Source organism: Neofelis nebulosa, chromosome 17, assembly GCF_028018385.1.
Source record: "Neofelis nebulosa isolate mNeoNeb1 chromosome 17, mNeoNeb1.pri, whole genome shotgun sequence".
Taxonomy (NCBI): Eukaryota; Metazoa; Chordata; class Mammalia; order Carnivora; family Felidae; genus Neofelis; species Neofelis nebulosa.
In genome coordinates this window covers 2,978,482-2,994,215 of record NC_080798.1, presented here as the reverse complement: position 1 = coordinate 2,994,215, position 15,734 = coordinate 2,978,482, and the positions used below count along the sequence as shown (strand labels likewise).

General features: G+C 62.0%; 1 protein-coding gene across 2 annotated transcripts; it reads left to right on the top strand.

The window, feature by feature from the left end:
* The first annotated feature begins 258 nt into the window (after positions 1-258).
* Positions 259-15,076, top strand: EPN1 (epsin 1). Of its 2 annotated transcripts, XM_058707650.1 has the most exons (11): positions 259-520; positions 3,341-3,666; positions 7,915-8,164; positions 9,117-9,241; positions 9,976-10,050; positions 10,502-10,585; positions 11,892-12,183; positions 12,789-12,899; positions 13,055-13,138; positions 14,105-14,362; positions 14,458-15,076. In XM_058707650.1, the coding sequence occupies exons 2-11, from the start codon at positions 3,439-3,441 to the stop codon at positions 14,664-14,666; spliced, it is 1,716 nt and encodes a 571-aa protein (XP_058563633.1). In that variant the 5' UTR covers positions 259-520; positions 3,341-3,438; the 3' UTR covers positions 14,667-15,076. The 2 variants fall into 2 exon arrangements, with proteins under 2 accessions (XP_058563633.1, XP_058563634.1); XM_058707651.1 differs by lacking the exon at positions 9,976-10,050.
* The last annotated feature ends 658 nt before the right edge of the window (positions 15,077-15,734 follow it).

The following is a 15,734-nucleotide window of genomic DNA, read 5'->3' as shown; positions in this document are numbered from 1 at the left end:
CTCGCGGGCCGGGCACAGCCCGGCCCCTTCCTCGTCTCCCCGACCTCCCTCGGCCGAGTTTGCCGGCCGGGACTCTGAGGCCTCCACCACTCTTTTCAAGGGCGTCCCCAAGGCCTGGCAGCCGCGTCTGGCCACGGCGCTCGCGCGCCGGAAGTGACGTAGATGGGCGGGCGGGGCCGCGGAAGCGGCGACTGCGCAGGCTCCCTGTGGGCCGAGTCGCCGGGGCCAAATGCGGCGCAGAGGGCGGGGCGCGCCGCCACTTCCGCTTCCGGTCCGTCGCCTCCTTCGGTTGCTTCCCGTCCGCTCGGCGGCTCCCCTCCCCCGCCCGGCTCTCTGCGCCCCTCCCGGGCGCCGGGGCGGCGGGGCCGTCGGCGTGCGGCCCTCCGTGCGTTCGCGCGTGCGCCCGAGTGCGCCTCCGTGTCCGCCGCCCGCGGCCAGGCGCGCGCCCCGCGACACCGAGGCCAAGCGGGGCAGGGGGCTGCCCGCCATGACCCCCCGGAGCCCGGCGTGAGAGGCCGAGGTGAGCGCGGGCCGGGGTACGGCGGTACGGGGGCGCTCGGGCGTCCGTCGCGTGCGGCCCCTGGCTCATCACCGCGGCCTTTGTGTGTCGGCGCCGGCGCCTTTCCACCCCGCGGTGTCTGTGTTGGTCCGTATCCCGCCGGCCTCCGCCCGGGCCTCGGCGCTGCCCGCGTCCCCTGTGGCGCTTCCACTGGGCGCCGGTCCCCGTGTGTCGACCCCTGTCAGTGTCGGTGTGTGGTGTTCAGGATTGGTGGTCGTGCCGCTGTCTCTTTCTCTCTCCCTCTCCCTCTTTGCCTCCTCTCTTCCTCTGGGCCTCCGTGTCTGCAGTTCCCGGTGACCCTAGTCCCCATCTCTGTGCATCTTCCTCCCCTCCGTTTTCCCATTCATCGTCCTCGCGCACATCCCCGACCCCGAGGTCCCTCTGCGCGTCTGCTCCTTGGTCTGGAATCTGCCCCCTCCCCCAGGTCCTGGAGTCTCCGGAGGGGTGGGAGGTCGAGAGCCGGGCTGTAGAATCGAGGCCCACTCCTTGGCCAGCCTGTACTGGTTATCAGGTGACTTCTTTCATTTCCAAACCTCCGCTTCCTAGTGTTTAAAGTTAGGGTCGTTCACAGTTCCTGCATCCTGGCGTCGCTGTGCGTGTTCCTGGAGGCGGTAGCAGTGAAGCAGCTCGCCCCGCAGTCAACTGCTGGGACCCCTGCATTCCGCTCTTACAGGTTTTCAGCTCCACGCAGCACATGTTTGACATCAGTCATTTGAGTACCCCTTGAGGGTTTTGCCATATCGTTCGTTCTCTACTCGATCTAATACTTCTCTTTGTGAGTCCGTTTGTGTTGAAAAACTTGTTCTCGTTCTGAGCAGCATGCGTGCACTTTCGTGGACTGTTTTTTCTAACACAGTTTAGTGTAATTACCCGGCGTTAGAGTAGTGTGTTTTCCTTTACCGGCCCTTTGGAAATGTTCTTTTTTTCTGATAATAGCAGGCAGCGTTACTGAGCCCCTACTATCTGTGGGCAGGGCGCCAAGCACTTTATGTACCCATCTTATTTAATCAGCAAGCCTGCCGGGTAGGAATTCTTTCCTTCTTTTCAGAGTTGAGCAAACTGAGTCTCAAGGAGGTTGTTCTGCTGGTAGCTCATGGCCAGGATTTGGGCCCAAGTTACTTGTTCTTTGTTTCACACGTTAGTTTTTCTTTCTCTGATGAGTTTGTAGTGCTGGGTCGCTGTCTCTTTCTTTTCCTTCTAGGGCCTTGATCCTTTCTCTTCGTTGTCTCGCCTCACTGTCTCTGGTTGTGATTCGGTCTCTGAGTACTGTCTCTGCCTGGGTTTCTCTGTGCCTCTTTCTCTTCTTGTTGGTCTTGTTCCCTTCCCTCTGTCTCTTCTGTGCTGGTCACATCAGCTCTTTGTCCTGGTGCATCCAGCTGGCCTGCTGGGCCCCCTGACCGCCTCACATCTGCCTCCCTGTGCCTGGGCTCTCCAGCTGGAATTCAAAGCTGGGGCCAGCCGGCCGTCCCAGGAGGTAGGTAGGTTGTGGGAGGGCTTATTGGAGTGGATGTGGACCGAGGTGCTCAGTCTGCTCTGCAGCCAGGGTGAGGCCTGTGTCCCAGGGCAGGAGAGTCTCTCTTCCTGTGCCTCAGTTTCCTCCCCCCGTGAGGTGCTGTGAATCACGGAGTTGGGAGGATTAATTGAGTCACTGTGTGTAAAGCATGGAGAAGAATGCCTAGCATGGGGTAAGGCTCATGCCACTGCTTGCTGTGATCGTCACCTTCCACCTGGTTCCCGCCCTTCTGTTCCTTCCCATCATCTTGCTCTCAACACGGGTTAGTTTAAAAGTATAGGTTTTGGTGTCCAAGCAGCCAGAGGTTGAGTCTGTGCTGCCGCGCTTAGCGTGTGACCTGGGCTGAATTGTTTGGCCTCCGAAAGCCCTGCTGGTGGTGTTGAAATAATGGGCATCTCTTGGTCAGCGAGCACCTGGCATGCGGCTCAGACCCAGTGGGCATCCGGGCTCATCCTTATCTCTCCTCCCCGAGCCTCCCGCCCCCCCCCCCCCCTTGGTACGCCTGTCCCCCTGGCGTTCCCTGCCTCTTGCTCCATTCCCTTTAGCGGTCTCCCTGTGGGTCCTTGTTTCTGCCACAGATTCTGCCCCTTCCACTCCAGCCCTCCCTCCTTCCCTTCTTCCCAGCTGTTTGTTGAATGGCTCTTCCGGGACGGCTGTCCCCAGAGACGTGGTCTCTGTCCCCATGGGGCTATTGGGTTGGCCTCAGCCACAGAATCAGACCCACGGGTATAAAATACTGATGGGGCCCCTAGGGAACCATGACTGTGGCATTTGGGTGTGTAACATCTGGGAAGCTTAAGCAGAGCCCTGGGGGTGACGAGGAGTGACCTGGGTGCTGAGGAAGAGCAGGATGACCATCTCGTGACACCACCCACGTTGATAGTGCACTGCCCACGTGCCGGGTTCTTAGCCCCCTGGGTTGTGGAGAAAACCCCACCCTACAGGGGAGAAAACAGGTGTGGAAGTTCCTGGCCCACCCAGGGCAGTGGGCTCGGAAGTACCGAGCTGCGGTGTCCCGTCTGTGATCCATCACTGCACACCCTGCCTCACTGAGCAGGGGCCCCAAGCAGGAAGGAGCTGGGCATGTTTGAGGAACTGAAAGATGGACCTGGTGACTAAGATGGGGGTTAACGAGGGCAGAGCCTTCTAGGCTATGGTTAGGATCTCGTCCTTGACTCCAGGGTGGGGGTGGGGGGCCACGAGGACGGGGCTGCAGGCTGGACAGCCCCAGGTCCCAATTGTGTTTCTAAAGGGCCTTTCTTCCTCAGATGCGGTGACCCCCAGCCCCTGCTGCTGTCTTTTCCTCCAGTCGCCCCTGTCTCGCCACATCCCGGGGGGCCCACCACCCTCACCATCACCCGCCGCCATGTCGACCTCGTCGCTGCGGCGCCAGATGAAGAACATAGTCCACAACTACTCGGAGGCCGAGATCAAGGTCCGAGAAGCCACGAGCAACGACCCCTGGGGCCCATCCAGCTCCCTCATGTCTGAGATCGCTGACCTCACCTACAACGTTGTCGCCTTCTCCGAGATCATGAGCATGATCTGGAAGCGGCTCAATGACCATGGCAAGAACTGGCGGCATGTCTACAAGGTCAGTGCCCGGGCCTGCAGCCCGGCCCTCACACGCACGCGTGCTCGAGGGCGGGCGGGCGTGCGCGCGGGGCTCTGGCGGGGGTGTGCCCGAGGACTTGGAGTTCTGGGTGTTTATGTGAATCTCTCTCCCTCCCGCCCTCCTTTTCACCTAACGAAGGCAGCAAACGGGTAAGGGTCTTAGGAGTTTTGAGTCATAGGGTTTAAACTTCTTGAAAACGTGGCACAGTTGCAAGATTCATCTGCACAGAAGGCCTAGGCAGGTGCACGGTGTGCGTCCCCCTGCGTGCCCAGAGCCCAGGTCCCTCTCAGAGGCAGCTGGTGTCCCCCGCTTCTGTTTTTCCTCCGGAACAATCTGTGTGCGCATGTCCCCTGGCACCAGGGAGTTTGGGGGGCCGTGGAGCCGCAGTACCACTGCAGCGCTGGATACGTGGCCGTGTGCAATTATCAGGGCTCAGGACTGCGGTGGAGGACGGTGGGTTGTAGCAAGTGTAAATCGTACCCCAGTTTTAAAAAGGAAGGTGAAGCCACATCTCAGAGGTCATTCCTCTTTAGGATATAAAAGATTCGTTACTTTGTTTTCTTCCCTTTTTTACTTTTTCAACAAGTGCTACCTGGTGACGGATCGTTAAGTGATCTGTGACGTTTTGCTTTTGTGAACAAGACTGCCGCGAATCCCCTTGTATGTTTGCCATTTTCTAGAACTGGAACTTTTGGGCGGAAGGACACACGCAGGTGTCACGTTGAGAAACGTGGACACAGTGCCCACCACAGAAGTGGTCTGTTGACTGGTTCCTGGTGGCGGATGTGCGCGTCCTCACCCAGCGAACAGACAGATTGGAGGCTTTGGTCAAAGGGAACGTGTCTTTGGGGAGTGCCCGTGAGTGGTTTTTCAGCTTACTGGTCTGGGGCCTGGCATCTTCCCCTTGGGCCAAGAAGCGACGGTGGGCACAGGCTGGCACGGGCGGCCGGCCCCCACTCCCGGCAGTGGGGCTCAGAGCGGCCTGTGGACGTTCTTGCGTGTGAGGGTCCAGCTGCTGGGGTGGGAGCTGGAGAGCGAGGTTCAGGCAAGTCCTCTTTTCGACATTTGTTTGGGGAACCGTTGGCCAAGGGCCTGCTGTGTCTGTGGTGGTAGATGAGGCGGCCGAGGTCCCTGGTCTCATGGACTCCAGCTGGGACCTGCACTGCGCCCCAGGGCACGGTGCTCCCTCGTTTCTCAGACCTGCAAATGCTGTGTTCTTTCTCACACCCACCCTGACAAACCCGGACTGGGGTCTCAATTCCACGGACCCCATGTTGGGTCCGAAATTTGGTGGTTTGTTGTGAAGGACTGGGTGGCGTTTGTCTAGCTGAGAATCGGGGAAGGGGTGGGGGGTCTGGGTGAGCCCTTGTGTGGAGGTGAAGGGAGGGGATGGGATTTGGAGGGCCTCTTGAAACTGCAAGGGAAGCTCACTGGGGCTCATGGACCAAGTGCAGCCGGAGAAACACTGCTGTAGGCAGAGAACCACGAAGTACTTTTCCTGTCCCCACTTTTCAGGTGAGGAAACTGAGGCACAAAGAGGCTTGGGGCCACCCAGGGGGCAAGGGGTGGGAGGGGAGCCTTGGAACCCGTTCTCTTGACTGGGTTGTGTCACCTCCCTGCTCCGAGGAATGCAGGGTCTCAATTTTTATCTTTTAAATGTTTACTTATTTCTTAATGTTTATGAGAGAGAGCGCGAGCACGAGAGGGGCAGAGAGAGAGGGAGACACAGAATCTGAAGCAGGCTTCAGGCTCTGAGCTGTCAGCACAGAGCCCAACGTGGGGCTCGAACCCACAAACTGCAAGATTGTGACCTAAGCTGAAGTTGGACGTTTAACCGACTGAGCTACCCAGGTGCCTCTCAGTTTTTATCTTTTAAAACAAGAGGTCAACAAACTATGGGCCAGAGGTTGAATCTGGCCAGCCACCTGTGTTGGTGGGTGAAGCTCTATCTGTCGTGGCCAGGCCCGCTCATCTGCGGCTGCTTCCCCTATAGCACGGGGGCCATGTGGCCTGAAAAGCTGGGTTATCTAGCACCTGGCCCTTGGAGAAGTTGTTTGCGGATTCCTGTTTTTTTTTGTTTTTTTACTTTCGTAAACAATGATTTTTTATTTAAGTTTATTTATTTTGAGAGAGAGAGAGAGCCCAAGAATGCATGTGCATGTGCACAGGCAGGGGAGGAGGGGGGGAAAGAGAATCCCAAGCAGGCTCCATGCTGTCAGTGCAGAGCCCGACACGGGGCTCGAACCCACAAACCGCGAGGTGATGATCTGAGGCGAAGCCAAGAGTCAGACGCTCAACCAACTGAGCGCCCAGGTACCCCGTGTGGCTCCTTGATGCGTGTTCTGGTGTCCTGGGGGATCCAGGAGCAAGCTGTTTCAAAAATTAGCAGGGACTCTTGGGCTGTCCAGTTGCTTACTTTTAAGAATAGGTTCACGTTTTCTGTTGTGGCACACATCACGAGCGTGCAGCCCGGTTAGTGCTCACGTGTACGCACACCTGTGTAGCCACCATCCCGATGGAGAGAGAGAGAGGATGTCCCCGCCTCCCCCAGCAGCATCCTGTCCTGCCTTCTGTCTGCCACGTTTGTTCTAGAACTTTCCACGGACCCATGCTCCTGGTGCTTTGCACCTGCGTATGTTGCTCACGGCCGCATCTGGGAGGTTGGCGTGTGCGGCATCCGCTTACGTGTTTACGTTACGTTGCTGTGCGTGTGCTGCTCCCGCACCACGGGCCCGCTGTGCTTCACACGTATGCGTGTTACCCGTGGGGTGTTTGGATTCTTTTTGGGTTCACAGGCCATTCAACTGCAGCTCCAGAGCTTTGAAAACGAGTTTTTGTGAGTTGTTGGGTGCAAGTCCCATCCCAGGCTGAGGGGAGGTGGTCTGTCTGCCATCTGTGGGCCTCGGGTAGCTTGACTGTTGGTGGGACCGTCTGCTGGGAGATCTGTTTTATGTGTCGTGTGGCCTTTCTGGTCTGAACCCGGGAAAGCTGAATTCCAGAGCGCGGCTGGCCCAGGACCTTGGGAGCCTGCCTTCCACCCTGTCCCTCCTACCGTGAAGCGTAAACACCTCGAGGGCTGGTTAAAGACTAACCTCTGATTACTGGCGTAAATACCGTTCACACACCTTCAGGAAGCCTGTGAGGTTCAGGTTTGGCTCCCCAGGAAGGTTGGGGAGACGTCAAGCCCCCACAGCGGGGGTTCCCTGGCAAATCGCGTAGCTCTTCAGACAGCTCAGCCGAAGCAGAAGGTCCTCTCTCTGTTGCTTTGCAGTGGTCTGGGTGACCTTCAGGGGCTCCGGGAAGCCCCCGGAGTCCCCTGCAAACCGTAAGGTGCGCTGTCGTCCGACGACCAGAGTCTCTCTTCCCCTGTTTTGTTTTAACTTGTTGGAAAGAGAATTTGTTCTTACCTCTTAAAATGCAGAAGCTGTCACAGGGTGTTTCCTCCTCCTGTCCCTTTGTTCCTGCTGTCCCAGTGCACGAGTGCCCTGCAGAGAGCCCTGCCTCAACAGGCCCTGCGGGCCCGGTGCTTCCCTCCCTCCCTCCCTCCCTCCCTCCCACCTCGACGAGCAAGTCGCTTCCTTGTCTGCAGAGGCACGAAGCTCTACACGGGCGGTAATGACACACGTTCCAGACAGACAGGACGGGAGAGAAACCAGTCTGGCCGTCCGAGCACTGGGTGCTGTCAAACGTGACTTAACAGGCGTATTTTTGTGGTTTCAGAGAAATAGAGTGGGGTCTGCTCGGCTGGGGGAAGCCTGGGAGGGGCTGCAGCGACCATACCTGCCTTTTCCCCGTTTCTGGATTTTTACTGACCTGCACACAGATCCCGTGCCGTACGGTTCACCCTTGTAAAGTGTGAGGTTCAGTGGCACAGAGCACCGGCCCGGGGTTGGGTGACCACCACCACGGCCTGGGTGCGGAGTATCTTCGTCACCTGCACACAGATCCCGTGTCCAGCGAGAGTCTCCCAGCCCCGGCAGCCCCGAATCTCCTGTGAACCACATCCTCTGTGGATGTGCTTGTCGGGGACGCCCGCCTCGCGTGCTCATTGGTGTCTGTGGGGTCCCTCCAAGTGGCTGCACGTGGCCGCGCTGCGTCCTCTCTCGCGGCCACGTAGTCACCTGCCGGGCCGCGCGTGTCTGTCCGTGTGCGGCTGACGTGAGGGTTGGCACCGGGATTGGGATCCTGGCCGCCGTGTGTGTGACCGGTGTGCCCCCCGCCCCGAAGGCCATGACGCTGATGGAGTACCTCATCAAGACCGGCTCGGAGCGTGTGTCCCAGCAGTGCAAGGAGAACATGTACGCGGTGCAGACGCTCAAGGACTTCCAGTACGTGGACCGTGACGGCAAGGACCAGGGCGTGAACGTGCGTGAGAAGGCCAAGCAGCTGGTGGCCCTGCTCCGTGACGAGGACCGGCTGCGGGAGGAGCGCGCCCACGCGCTCAAGACCAAGGAGAAGCTGGCGCAGACCGCCACGGGTGAGGCCTGCCTCGGGAGCCCCCTGCGCCTCTGTGCCCTCACTGCTCCCTCCCGGCCCACCCCCGTCCGTCTTGAAGCTTCCTGTCGTTGCCAGGCACCCCGTGCCCAGCCGCTGGGCTCTCCCCGCCCCGTGCCATCATTTCTGTGTCCTCATCTGAGGGGTGACGGGCCGTGAGCCTCCTCTGCACTCCTGTGTCCCTTCCCTCTTGCTGTGGGACCCTAGAGCTGAGAGGTACCCTGTTCACCTGCAAATACTAACCGAGGGCCACCTGAGGGCCCAGGTGTGCCCCTGCCTGAGAGCGGGCAGTGCCGAAGACGGAGAGGAGTGACCTGGAGGGGGTTGCCGGAGGTCTGAGGTCAGGGACGGCAGGCACTCTGGGGGGCCTGCCGACAGTGAGGGGCCAGCTGCGAGCAGCAGGCAGGTGGGCGCTTCCCCTGGCTCAGCATTAGGCCCTGCATCCTGTCCGTGCCTCCTTCCGGGTAGTCACCCCCTTCCCGGTCACATCTTGTCTCAGCCACACCCACGGTGGGGGTGGGGGCCGAGGGTGCAGGTTCCCTTCTTCCCCCGACACCCAGCTGGTCCCAGCCACGCAGCCCTGGACCCGTGGGAGCACGTGGGCCTGGAGACCGGTGTGCCCTAGGGCTCTGAGCAGACCCTGGGCATGCAGCTCGGGAACCAAGGTCGTGGGTTCTGAGGCTCCCGCACGTCCTCCCTCTGCTGCTGGCTTTTGTTCTTGGGCCCACGGGGCTGTCCTTCCTTGACCCCCCCCCACCCCCACCCCGCTCCTTATTCCCTGTTCTCCCCGGTGGGGGGAGGGGGGGCTGGACAAACCTGGCTCACAGTCTGCCCCCCCCCCCCCCCCGGAAAGGAAGCCTTCCCCTCCCCCCCGCCTGGGCTGTGTGGTCCCTTCTCTTTGTCCAGCCGGGTCTCACTGCCCCTCCCCACCGCAGCGTCCTCAGCAGCCGTGGGCTCGGGGCCCCCACCTGAGGCGGAGCAGGCGTGGCCACAGAGCAGCGGGGAGGAGGAGCTCCAGCTCCAGCTGGCCTTGGCCATGAGCAAGGAGGAGGCCGACCAGGTACTGGGCCTGGCCGGGCGTGCCAGTTTGACTCTGGGGGTTTGACTTCCGTTCTCATCCCATCTCATGCCTCAGCCCCCCCCCCCCCCCCCCCCCCCACCTCCTGAGGGCCTGTGTGCTCTCTCTCCCCACCCCCAGCCCGCTCTCTGCTGGCCCTCCCACCTGGTCTTCCTGTGTCCTCGTTCTGACCACTTTCGTCCCCTTTACTCGGGTGTTTGTCCCGAGTGGCTCCTTCCTTGCTAGTCTTTCTGCTCTGTCTCTGCCCGTCCCTCACCGGTTTGGGTGACCGTGTCTGTGCCTTTGGTTGTGTCCATCCTGGCTCTGTTTCCGTTTCCTTTCCTTTTCTCCTTCCCTCTCTCTCCTTCCCTCTCTCTCCTTCCCTCTCTCTCCTTCCCTCTCTCTCCTTCCCTCGTTCTTTCTCTCTCCCACCCCCCACCTCATGTCCCGTCCTGTCCTGGACCCCTCACACTCTCTCCGTCTCTCTCTTTCTCTCTCTCTGTCTCTCTCTTCCTCTCTCTCCTCCTCTCTCTCCTCCTCTTTCTCCGTCTCTCTCTTCTTCTCTCTCTCTCTCTCTCTTTCCCTCCTTTTTTCTCTCCTTCCCTGCTTCCCTCTCTCTCCTTCCCTCTCTCTCCTTCCCTCTCTCTCCTTCCCTCTCTCTCCTTCCCTCGTTCTTTCTCTCTCCCACCCCCCACCTCGTGTCCTGCCCTGGACCCCTCACACTCTCTCTCCCCCAGCCCCCATCCTGCGGCCCTGAGGACGACGTCCAGCTCCAGCTGGCCCTTAGTTTGAGCCGTGAGGAACACGACAAGGTCAGAAGAGCCCCCTCCCCTCCCTAGGCTCCCCTCAGACCCTCCTCAGGTCCCCGACTCCTTGCACCCCCTTGCCCGCCCCACAGCAGCCCTGCCCCTGCCGTACACATGTGTCAGGTGGGTCCTCCGACGGTGCAGTCGCAGCACGGGAAGCAGATGCCTTGTGGCCACTCCGTCCCCTCTGCCACAGCCCAGGCCTTGGTCACCTCCACCCAGCGCAGCAGACACTGCAGAGTCAGACGCCTGGCCCCCACTTCCCGAGCCTGTCAGAGTAGTGCCTGGCCAGGCCCGTGTCCCCAGCCCAGACCGCACGGGCCTCCCCATCCTCCCCTCCCACATCGTCCACATCCCATTTTAATTTTCAGTCACCTTTGTTGGGTCGGGGGTGGGGGGCAGCCGTGCCGCTTGTATTCTGACCCACCCTTGTTGCCTGCCTCCATGACCCAAACAGGAAGAGCGGATCCGCCGTGGGGATGACCTGAGGCTTCAGATGGCCATAGAGGAGAGCAGGAGGGAGACTGGTGGCCAGGAGGAGGTGAGCACGGGGCATTGGGCGGGGCCCTAGGCGGCTGCGGCTGAGGCTGCAGGGAACCGTTTTCTCGTGGAGATGTGTGGGGGCTGGAGGGCGCTCGAGTGTGACCTCGCCACGGAGATGTTTCGAGTGCCGGTCGGTGCCTGTAGCTGAGCGAGACCAGAGCGAGATACAGTGAGAGCACTGGCCTGATCGGGCAGGAAGGGGGTGGCGCACGTGTGCCCAGGCACCTCCTGAGCGTCCTCCCGCACCCGGGACACTGAGGGTCAGCAGGCGAGCGACACAGGGCTGGTCCCTGACCTCCGGGGTCCCCAGTCCCCCAGTGCAGACGTGATGTTTGCTGGCAGTTCAGCTTGTGCTCTTCATCCCGCCTCTCTCGGCCTCACGGGTGAACGAGGCGTGGCCGTGCACATCGAGGCCAGGGTCCCTTGCGTGGCCGGGCATCCAAGCCGGCCTCGTTCCGTGGCCTCCCTCAGGTTGCTCTGGGTGTCCCAAGTGTCTTCACTGTGGGACCGGCCTCAAAGATGGTGGCCTGGGAGGGTAGCCGCCTTCCTGATGGGCAGGTGGAGGGCGGGTGGCCGGGTGGCCAGAGCTGGCCCTGCAGCCACAACAGGGCACTGGATAGAGGAGCCTGCTTGGGCTAGCCTCAGCCGGAGGGTCTCCCTGATGCCCCACCTCTCGAGAGACTGGAGGAAGGGGGCGCCAGGCCTGTGCCCGCTGTCCTGTGGGAGGTGGGGCACCTCCTTGTCCAGAGAGGCATGTGCTCTTGGGACACAGGATCGTTGTGTGAGAGTGCATGTGTGTGTGTGTGTGTGCGTGTGTGTGTGTGTGTATGCTCACAGGTGCTCCAGGTTTCCAGGGCTATGGGTTAGCGCCTGTGAGCGCGTACACACACACAGCCCTGGAAGCCCGGAGCATGCTCCAGGTGACCTGGGACGTGTGCTGGGCTTGAGGCCAGGACTGTTCAGGGTGACCCATAATCACCTGACACTCAGTGGGCGACCCCAGTGGGCCTCCCATGGGCAGGCCTGGGGTGGGCTCCTCTGGGCTCTGGTCGCTTTCCTTGTTCTGGTGGGAACTGGGGAGGGCTGAGTGGTGGGGGTGGCGGACAGCAGGGGTGTAGTGGGTGGGAGATGGGGAGACTGCTTTCTTCAGTCTCATGGCCACAGCACCTGGCTCTTGCTTCTCTCTTGCTCTGCAGCCGTTTCCCCCCCCCCCCCCAACCCCAGGGCCCTCCTCCCGGACCCCTGGGGTCCCGTGGCCCAGCCTGCTCAGGCCTCATGTGCTTTCTTTCCTCTGTACCCTGCAGTCCTCCCTCATGGATCTTGCTGACGTCTTCACGGCCCCGGCTCCACCACCAGCCACGGACCCCTGGGGAGGCCCCCAGGCGGCACCCATGACTGCCCCCACGTCGGACCCTTGGGGAGGGGCCCCCGTCCCTCCAGCTTCTGATCCCTGGGGTGGTCCGGCCCCTACACCAGCCTCCGGGGACCCTTGGAGGCCTGCTGCCCCTGCAGGGCCCCCAGTTGACCCTTGGGGTGGGACCCAGGCCCCTGCAGCTGGAGAGGGGCCCACGCCTGACCCATGGGGGAGCTCTGATGGTGAGTGCTGGCTGCCTGCCTGCTCTGGCCCCACATCCAGTGTGTGATCCCAGGCTTGCCTTAGGGATTGGGACAGATGCAGTACAGTGGGTGGCTGTGGGGGTCAGATAGAACAGCCCAGGGGAGCGGGCGTGAGGGAGCCTGCAGGACCGTGGCGGGGTGCCAAGGGGCGCGGGGTAGAGAGGTTGCTGCAGTGGAACCAGGGCGGGTGGCTGGTGAGGCTGGGTGCAGGAGGGCTGGGACGGGGCTGGACGCCCTGGGGGGTCTCAAGGGAGCCATGGGGTTTGGGCAGGTCTGGGTGAGCCATACTGCCTTACCCAGCTGGGGAGCTCTTTTGGGGCTTCCCAGAGGCCTCATGGCCGAGGAGGGACGCGTGGGCAGAGGCCCCGCAGCGTGTGTAGCCATGGCTCATTCGTGGGGACGAGGCGGGAAAGGCTGGGGGTGGGCCCACGCTGGGGTGCCCAGCTGCGTCCCAGGACACGGCAGGGCAGGGCGAGGCTTTGGGGAGGTGCGGGCCTAGAACTGAGGCTGGAGGGAGTGGGCACAGGTTCTCAGAGGTAAACCGTCCACCCAGCAGCCGCATACATGCCTCCTTCCTCACTCAGGTGGGGCTCCGGTAGGCGGACCCCCAGCCTCTGATCCCTGGGCTCCAGCCCCGGCCTTCTCGGACCCCTGGGGAGGGTCACCTGCCAAGCCCAGCACCAATGGCACCACAGGTACTGGGTGGGTGCTGGGGTCAGGCTGACGGGGCCCAAGGGTGTGGCGGGTGTGCAGGGGAGCTTGGGGGTGTCTGGTCTCTGGAGTGCCAGGGGCTGGGCAGTGGGAGGTGGGTCCCCATGGGGAGCTGAGTGGGCATCCTGGACCCCCACAGCCGTCGGGTTTGACGCGGAGCCAGATGAGTTCTCGGACTTTGACCGCCTGCGTTCAGCCCTGCCAACCTCCGGGAGCAGCACGGGTGAGCCACCCTCTGGGCTGGGTGGGCCGGCACCCAGACCCTCTCATTGCAGTTATAACTGATCCTGAACGTCTTCAAAAGAAAGTTTGATCTTGGTTTTGAATAATTTCGTACTCAGAAGAGCTGCAGAAGTAGCATAAGGAACTGTGTTTTTGCAGCTTCTCTAGACTCCGAACTCTGACTTGTGTCCCTGGAATGTTCCTCTGGTGTTTCTGGGGGCCTGGCCGGCTGTGTCCTGCATTACCAGCAGTGTGGTGACTGCGGGGGCCCGCCCCCCTGGCCTGGCCGCTGGTGCCTCAGCGCCCAGCGCCTTCCCCACCTGGCGTCCCGTCTTTGGGGCACCTTGCGTTTGGGCATCCTGGCTCTTGTGTCCCTCCCTTCCTGGCACGGACTGGACTGGCTTGTGTCTGGAGAACATCCCGTCTGTGCGAGGTGTTGGGAGGGCACTGGGCCTGTCCCCAGGAGGCGCCGATGTGTCTCCCTGCGCCGGTGGCCTGAAGCGGACCCGGGAAGCAGAAGCGGGAATTCTTGGGACTGGCTGGGCAGGCCGGGCACCAGGGATCCCTCCCTCCCCTTGGGCCCCCTGAGGTTATTGTCCAGTCCCCCGTCCGTCCGTGGTTTGCTACCTTCCCGGGTCTGTTTTCCTCTCTCCCTGCCGATTTCGTGCATTTCCCAGCGGCAGGGGGGATTCTCGGATCTCAGAAACAAGCAGACAGTCAGGCTCACAGATGCTCTCCCGTCTGCGGGGCCGTTGTGCTTCTCCGCCGTGATGTTTTTGTTGGGGACGGACGCTGGAGCCAGTGGGGTTTTGTGGGATTGCGTGAACGTCCCTCGGTAGTTTTCTGCCCTGGAGACTGTCCGCCGGAGTTCCCTGAGTGGGTCCCCCTGGCTTGGTGCTGGGCTGGGCCTCCCAGTTTGAGGCCCCCGCTGCCCGCCCTCCCCTGACCCCTCTCTGGCTCCTTGTAGGGGAGCTGGAGCTGCTCGCTGGAGAGGTACCCGCACGCAGTCCCGGGGCGTTCGACATGAGTGGGGTCGGAGGCTCTCTGGCCGAGGCTGTGGGGAGCCCCCCGCCGGCGGTTGCCCCCACCCCGCCGCCGCCCACGCGGAAGACGCCAGAGTCATTCCTGGGGCCTAATGCAGCCCTCGTGGACCTCGACTCACTGGTGAGCCGGCCGGGCCCCACGCCGCCAGGAGCCAAGGCCTCCAACCCCTTCCTGCCAAGCGGTGAGTGCCAGCCTCCCGGACAGATCCCACCCGTTGACCTCCTACCTGGGCAGGCCCCTGATTCTGCTCTGCTGTCTCCTCTTCTCTCCCTGTAGGAGCCCCGACCACCGGCCCCTCCATCACCAACCCCTTCCAGCCCGCGCCCCCTGCGACGCTCACCCTGAACCAGCTCCGGCTCAGCCCTGTGCCCCCGGTCCCTGGAGCACCACCGACATACATCTCTCCCCTTGGTGGGGGCCCTGGCCTGCCCCCCATGATGCCCCCAGGCCCCCCAGCCCCCAACACTAACCCCTTCCTCCTATAATCCAGGAGGGAGGGGGATTTGGCCTGGCCCGGCTTCCCCCATTTCTGCTCCCTGGGAGACCAGTGTTGTGAGTGCATGTGAAGCGGGGGACCCCTGCCCCCACCCCAGCACCCTCCCCTCCTGGGGCCCACTCACACTACACCCTCTTCCATGTCCCCCACCCCACCTCCCCGGAGAGAAACTGGATGTGACATGGGGGATGGGGAGGGGTGCTGGCCGGAGGAGGACCCCTTTCCTGTGGCATTAGAAAGGGGAGGGACAGCTGGGGGTCCCCCACCCATTCCCCTCCCTCCCAACTCCTGACTGGCCCCTCAATCAGTGTTTGAGCCTCCTTATCCCTATGCGCACCCCTTGGTGAATCCTTGGTGATAATTTTGGCAACTTCGGGAATAAATGGCAATTCTCTTGGGTGTCACTCCCCCAAGTTCCCATCCGTGGTTCACACAACCCCCTCCCCCGAGGGACCCAGGGCTCTGGGCCTCTTTGTTGCCCCTTGGGGCAGCTGAGAGCCGGTGCGTCTCAGAAGTGTCAGTTCCGGAGGCTTCAGTTACTGTGGGCGGCCGTGTTGGGGCGTGGGGGGTGCCTGAGTCCCCGTGGGCGGCAGCCCACTGGGGGCTGGAGAGCTTCATGAGGGTCTTGGGTGTGGGTGCTTCACACATGCTTGCGGCCACTGGACCCCACGTGGGGGTCAGGGGTCTCGCAGGGCTGGGTGAGCTGTGGATGAGCAGGTGAGGGTTCCTGAGACGATGGCGGGGTGCACTTGACACGCGGCGGTGCTGCCGTGCTGTGACCAGCGCGCATGCCCATCCGGGTACAGCCGGCAGTGGTCTATGCTGCTACCGGAGCAGAGGGACACCGGGTCTGAGCTCTTGCTCTTCCGCCCCCCGCCCTGCCGTGGGTCCCTCTCCCATGGTGGTGAGGGCTGTCTGTGTCTCACACTCCAAGGAGGCGGCCGACATGAGGGGATGGCTTGTGAGCCCCAGGGACAGCCACGGGGACAGCAGGTCAGAGACAGATGGCGCAGCGGGAGTGAGCTTGCCGGCAGGGCGGCTGGACTTCTGTCCTTGC

Bases quoted from the DNA above. Each gene is read 5' to 3' on its own strand.
- EPN1 (XM_058707650.1), top strand. From the start codon at position 3,439: ATGTCGACCTCGTCGCTGCGGCGCCAGATGAAGAACATAGTCCACAAC. The intron at 10,051-10,501 runs GTCAGAAGAGCC...TGACCCAAACAG, and splicing joins GCCGTGAGGAACACGACAAG to GAAGAGCGGATCCGCCGTGG. The intron at 12,900-13,054 runs GTACTGGGTGGG...GGACCCCCACAG, and splicing joins CAGCACCAATGGCACCACAG to CCGTCGGGTTTGACGCGGAG.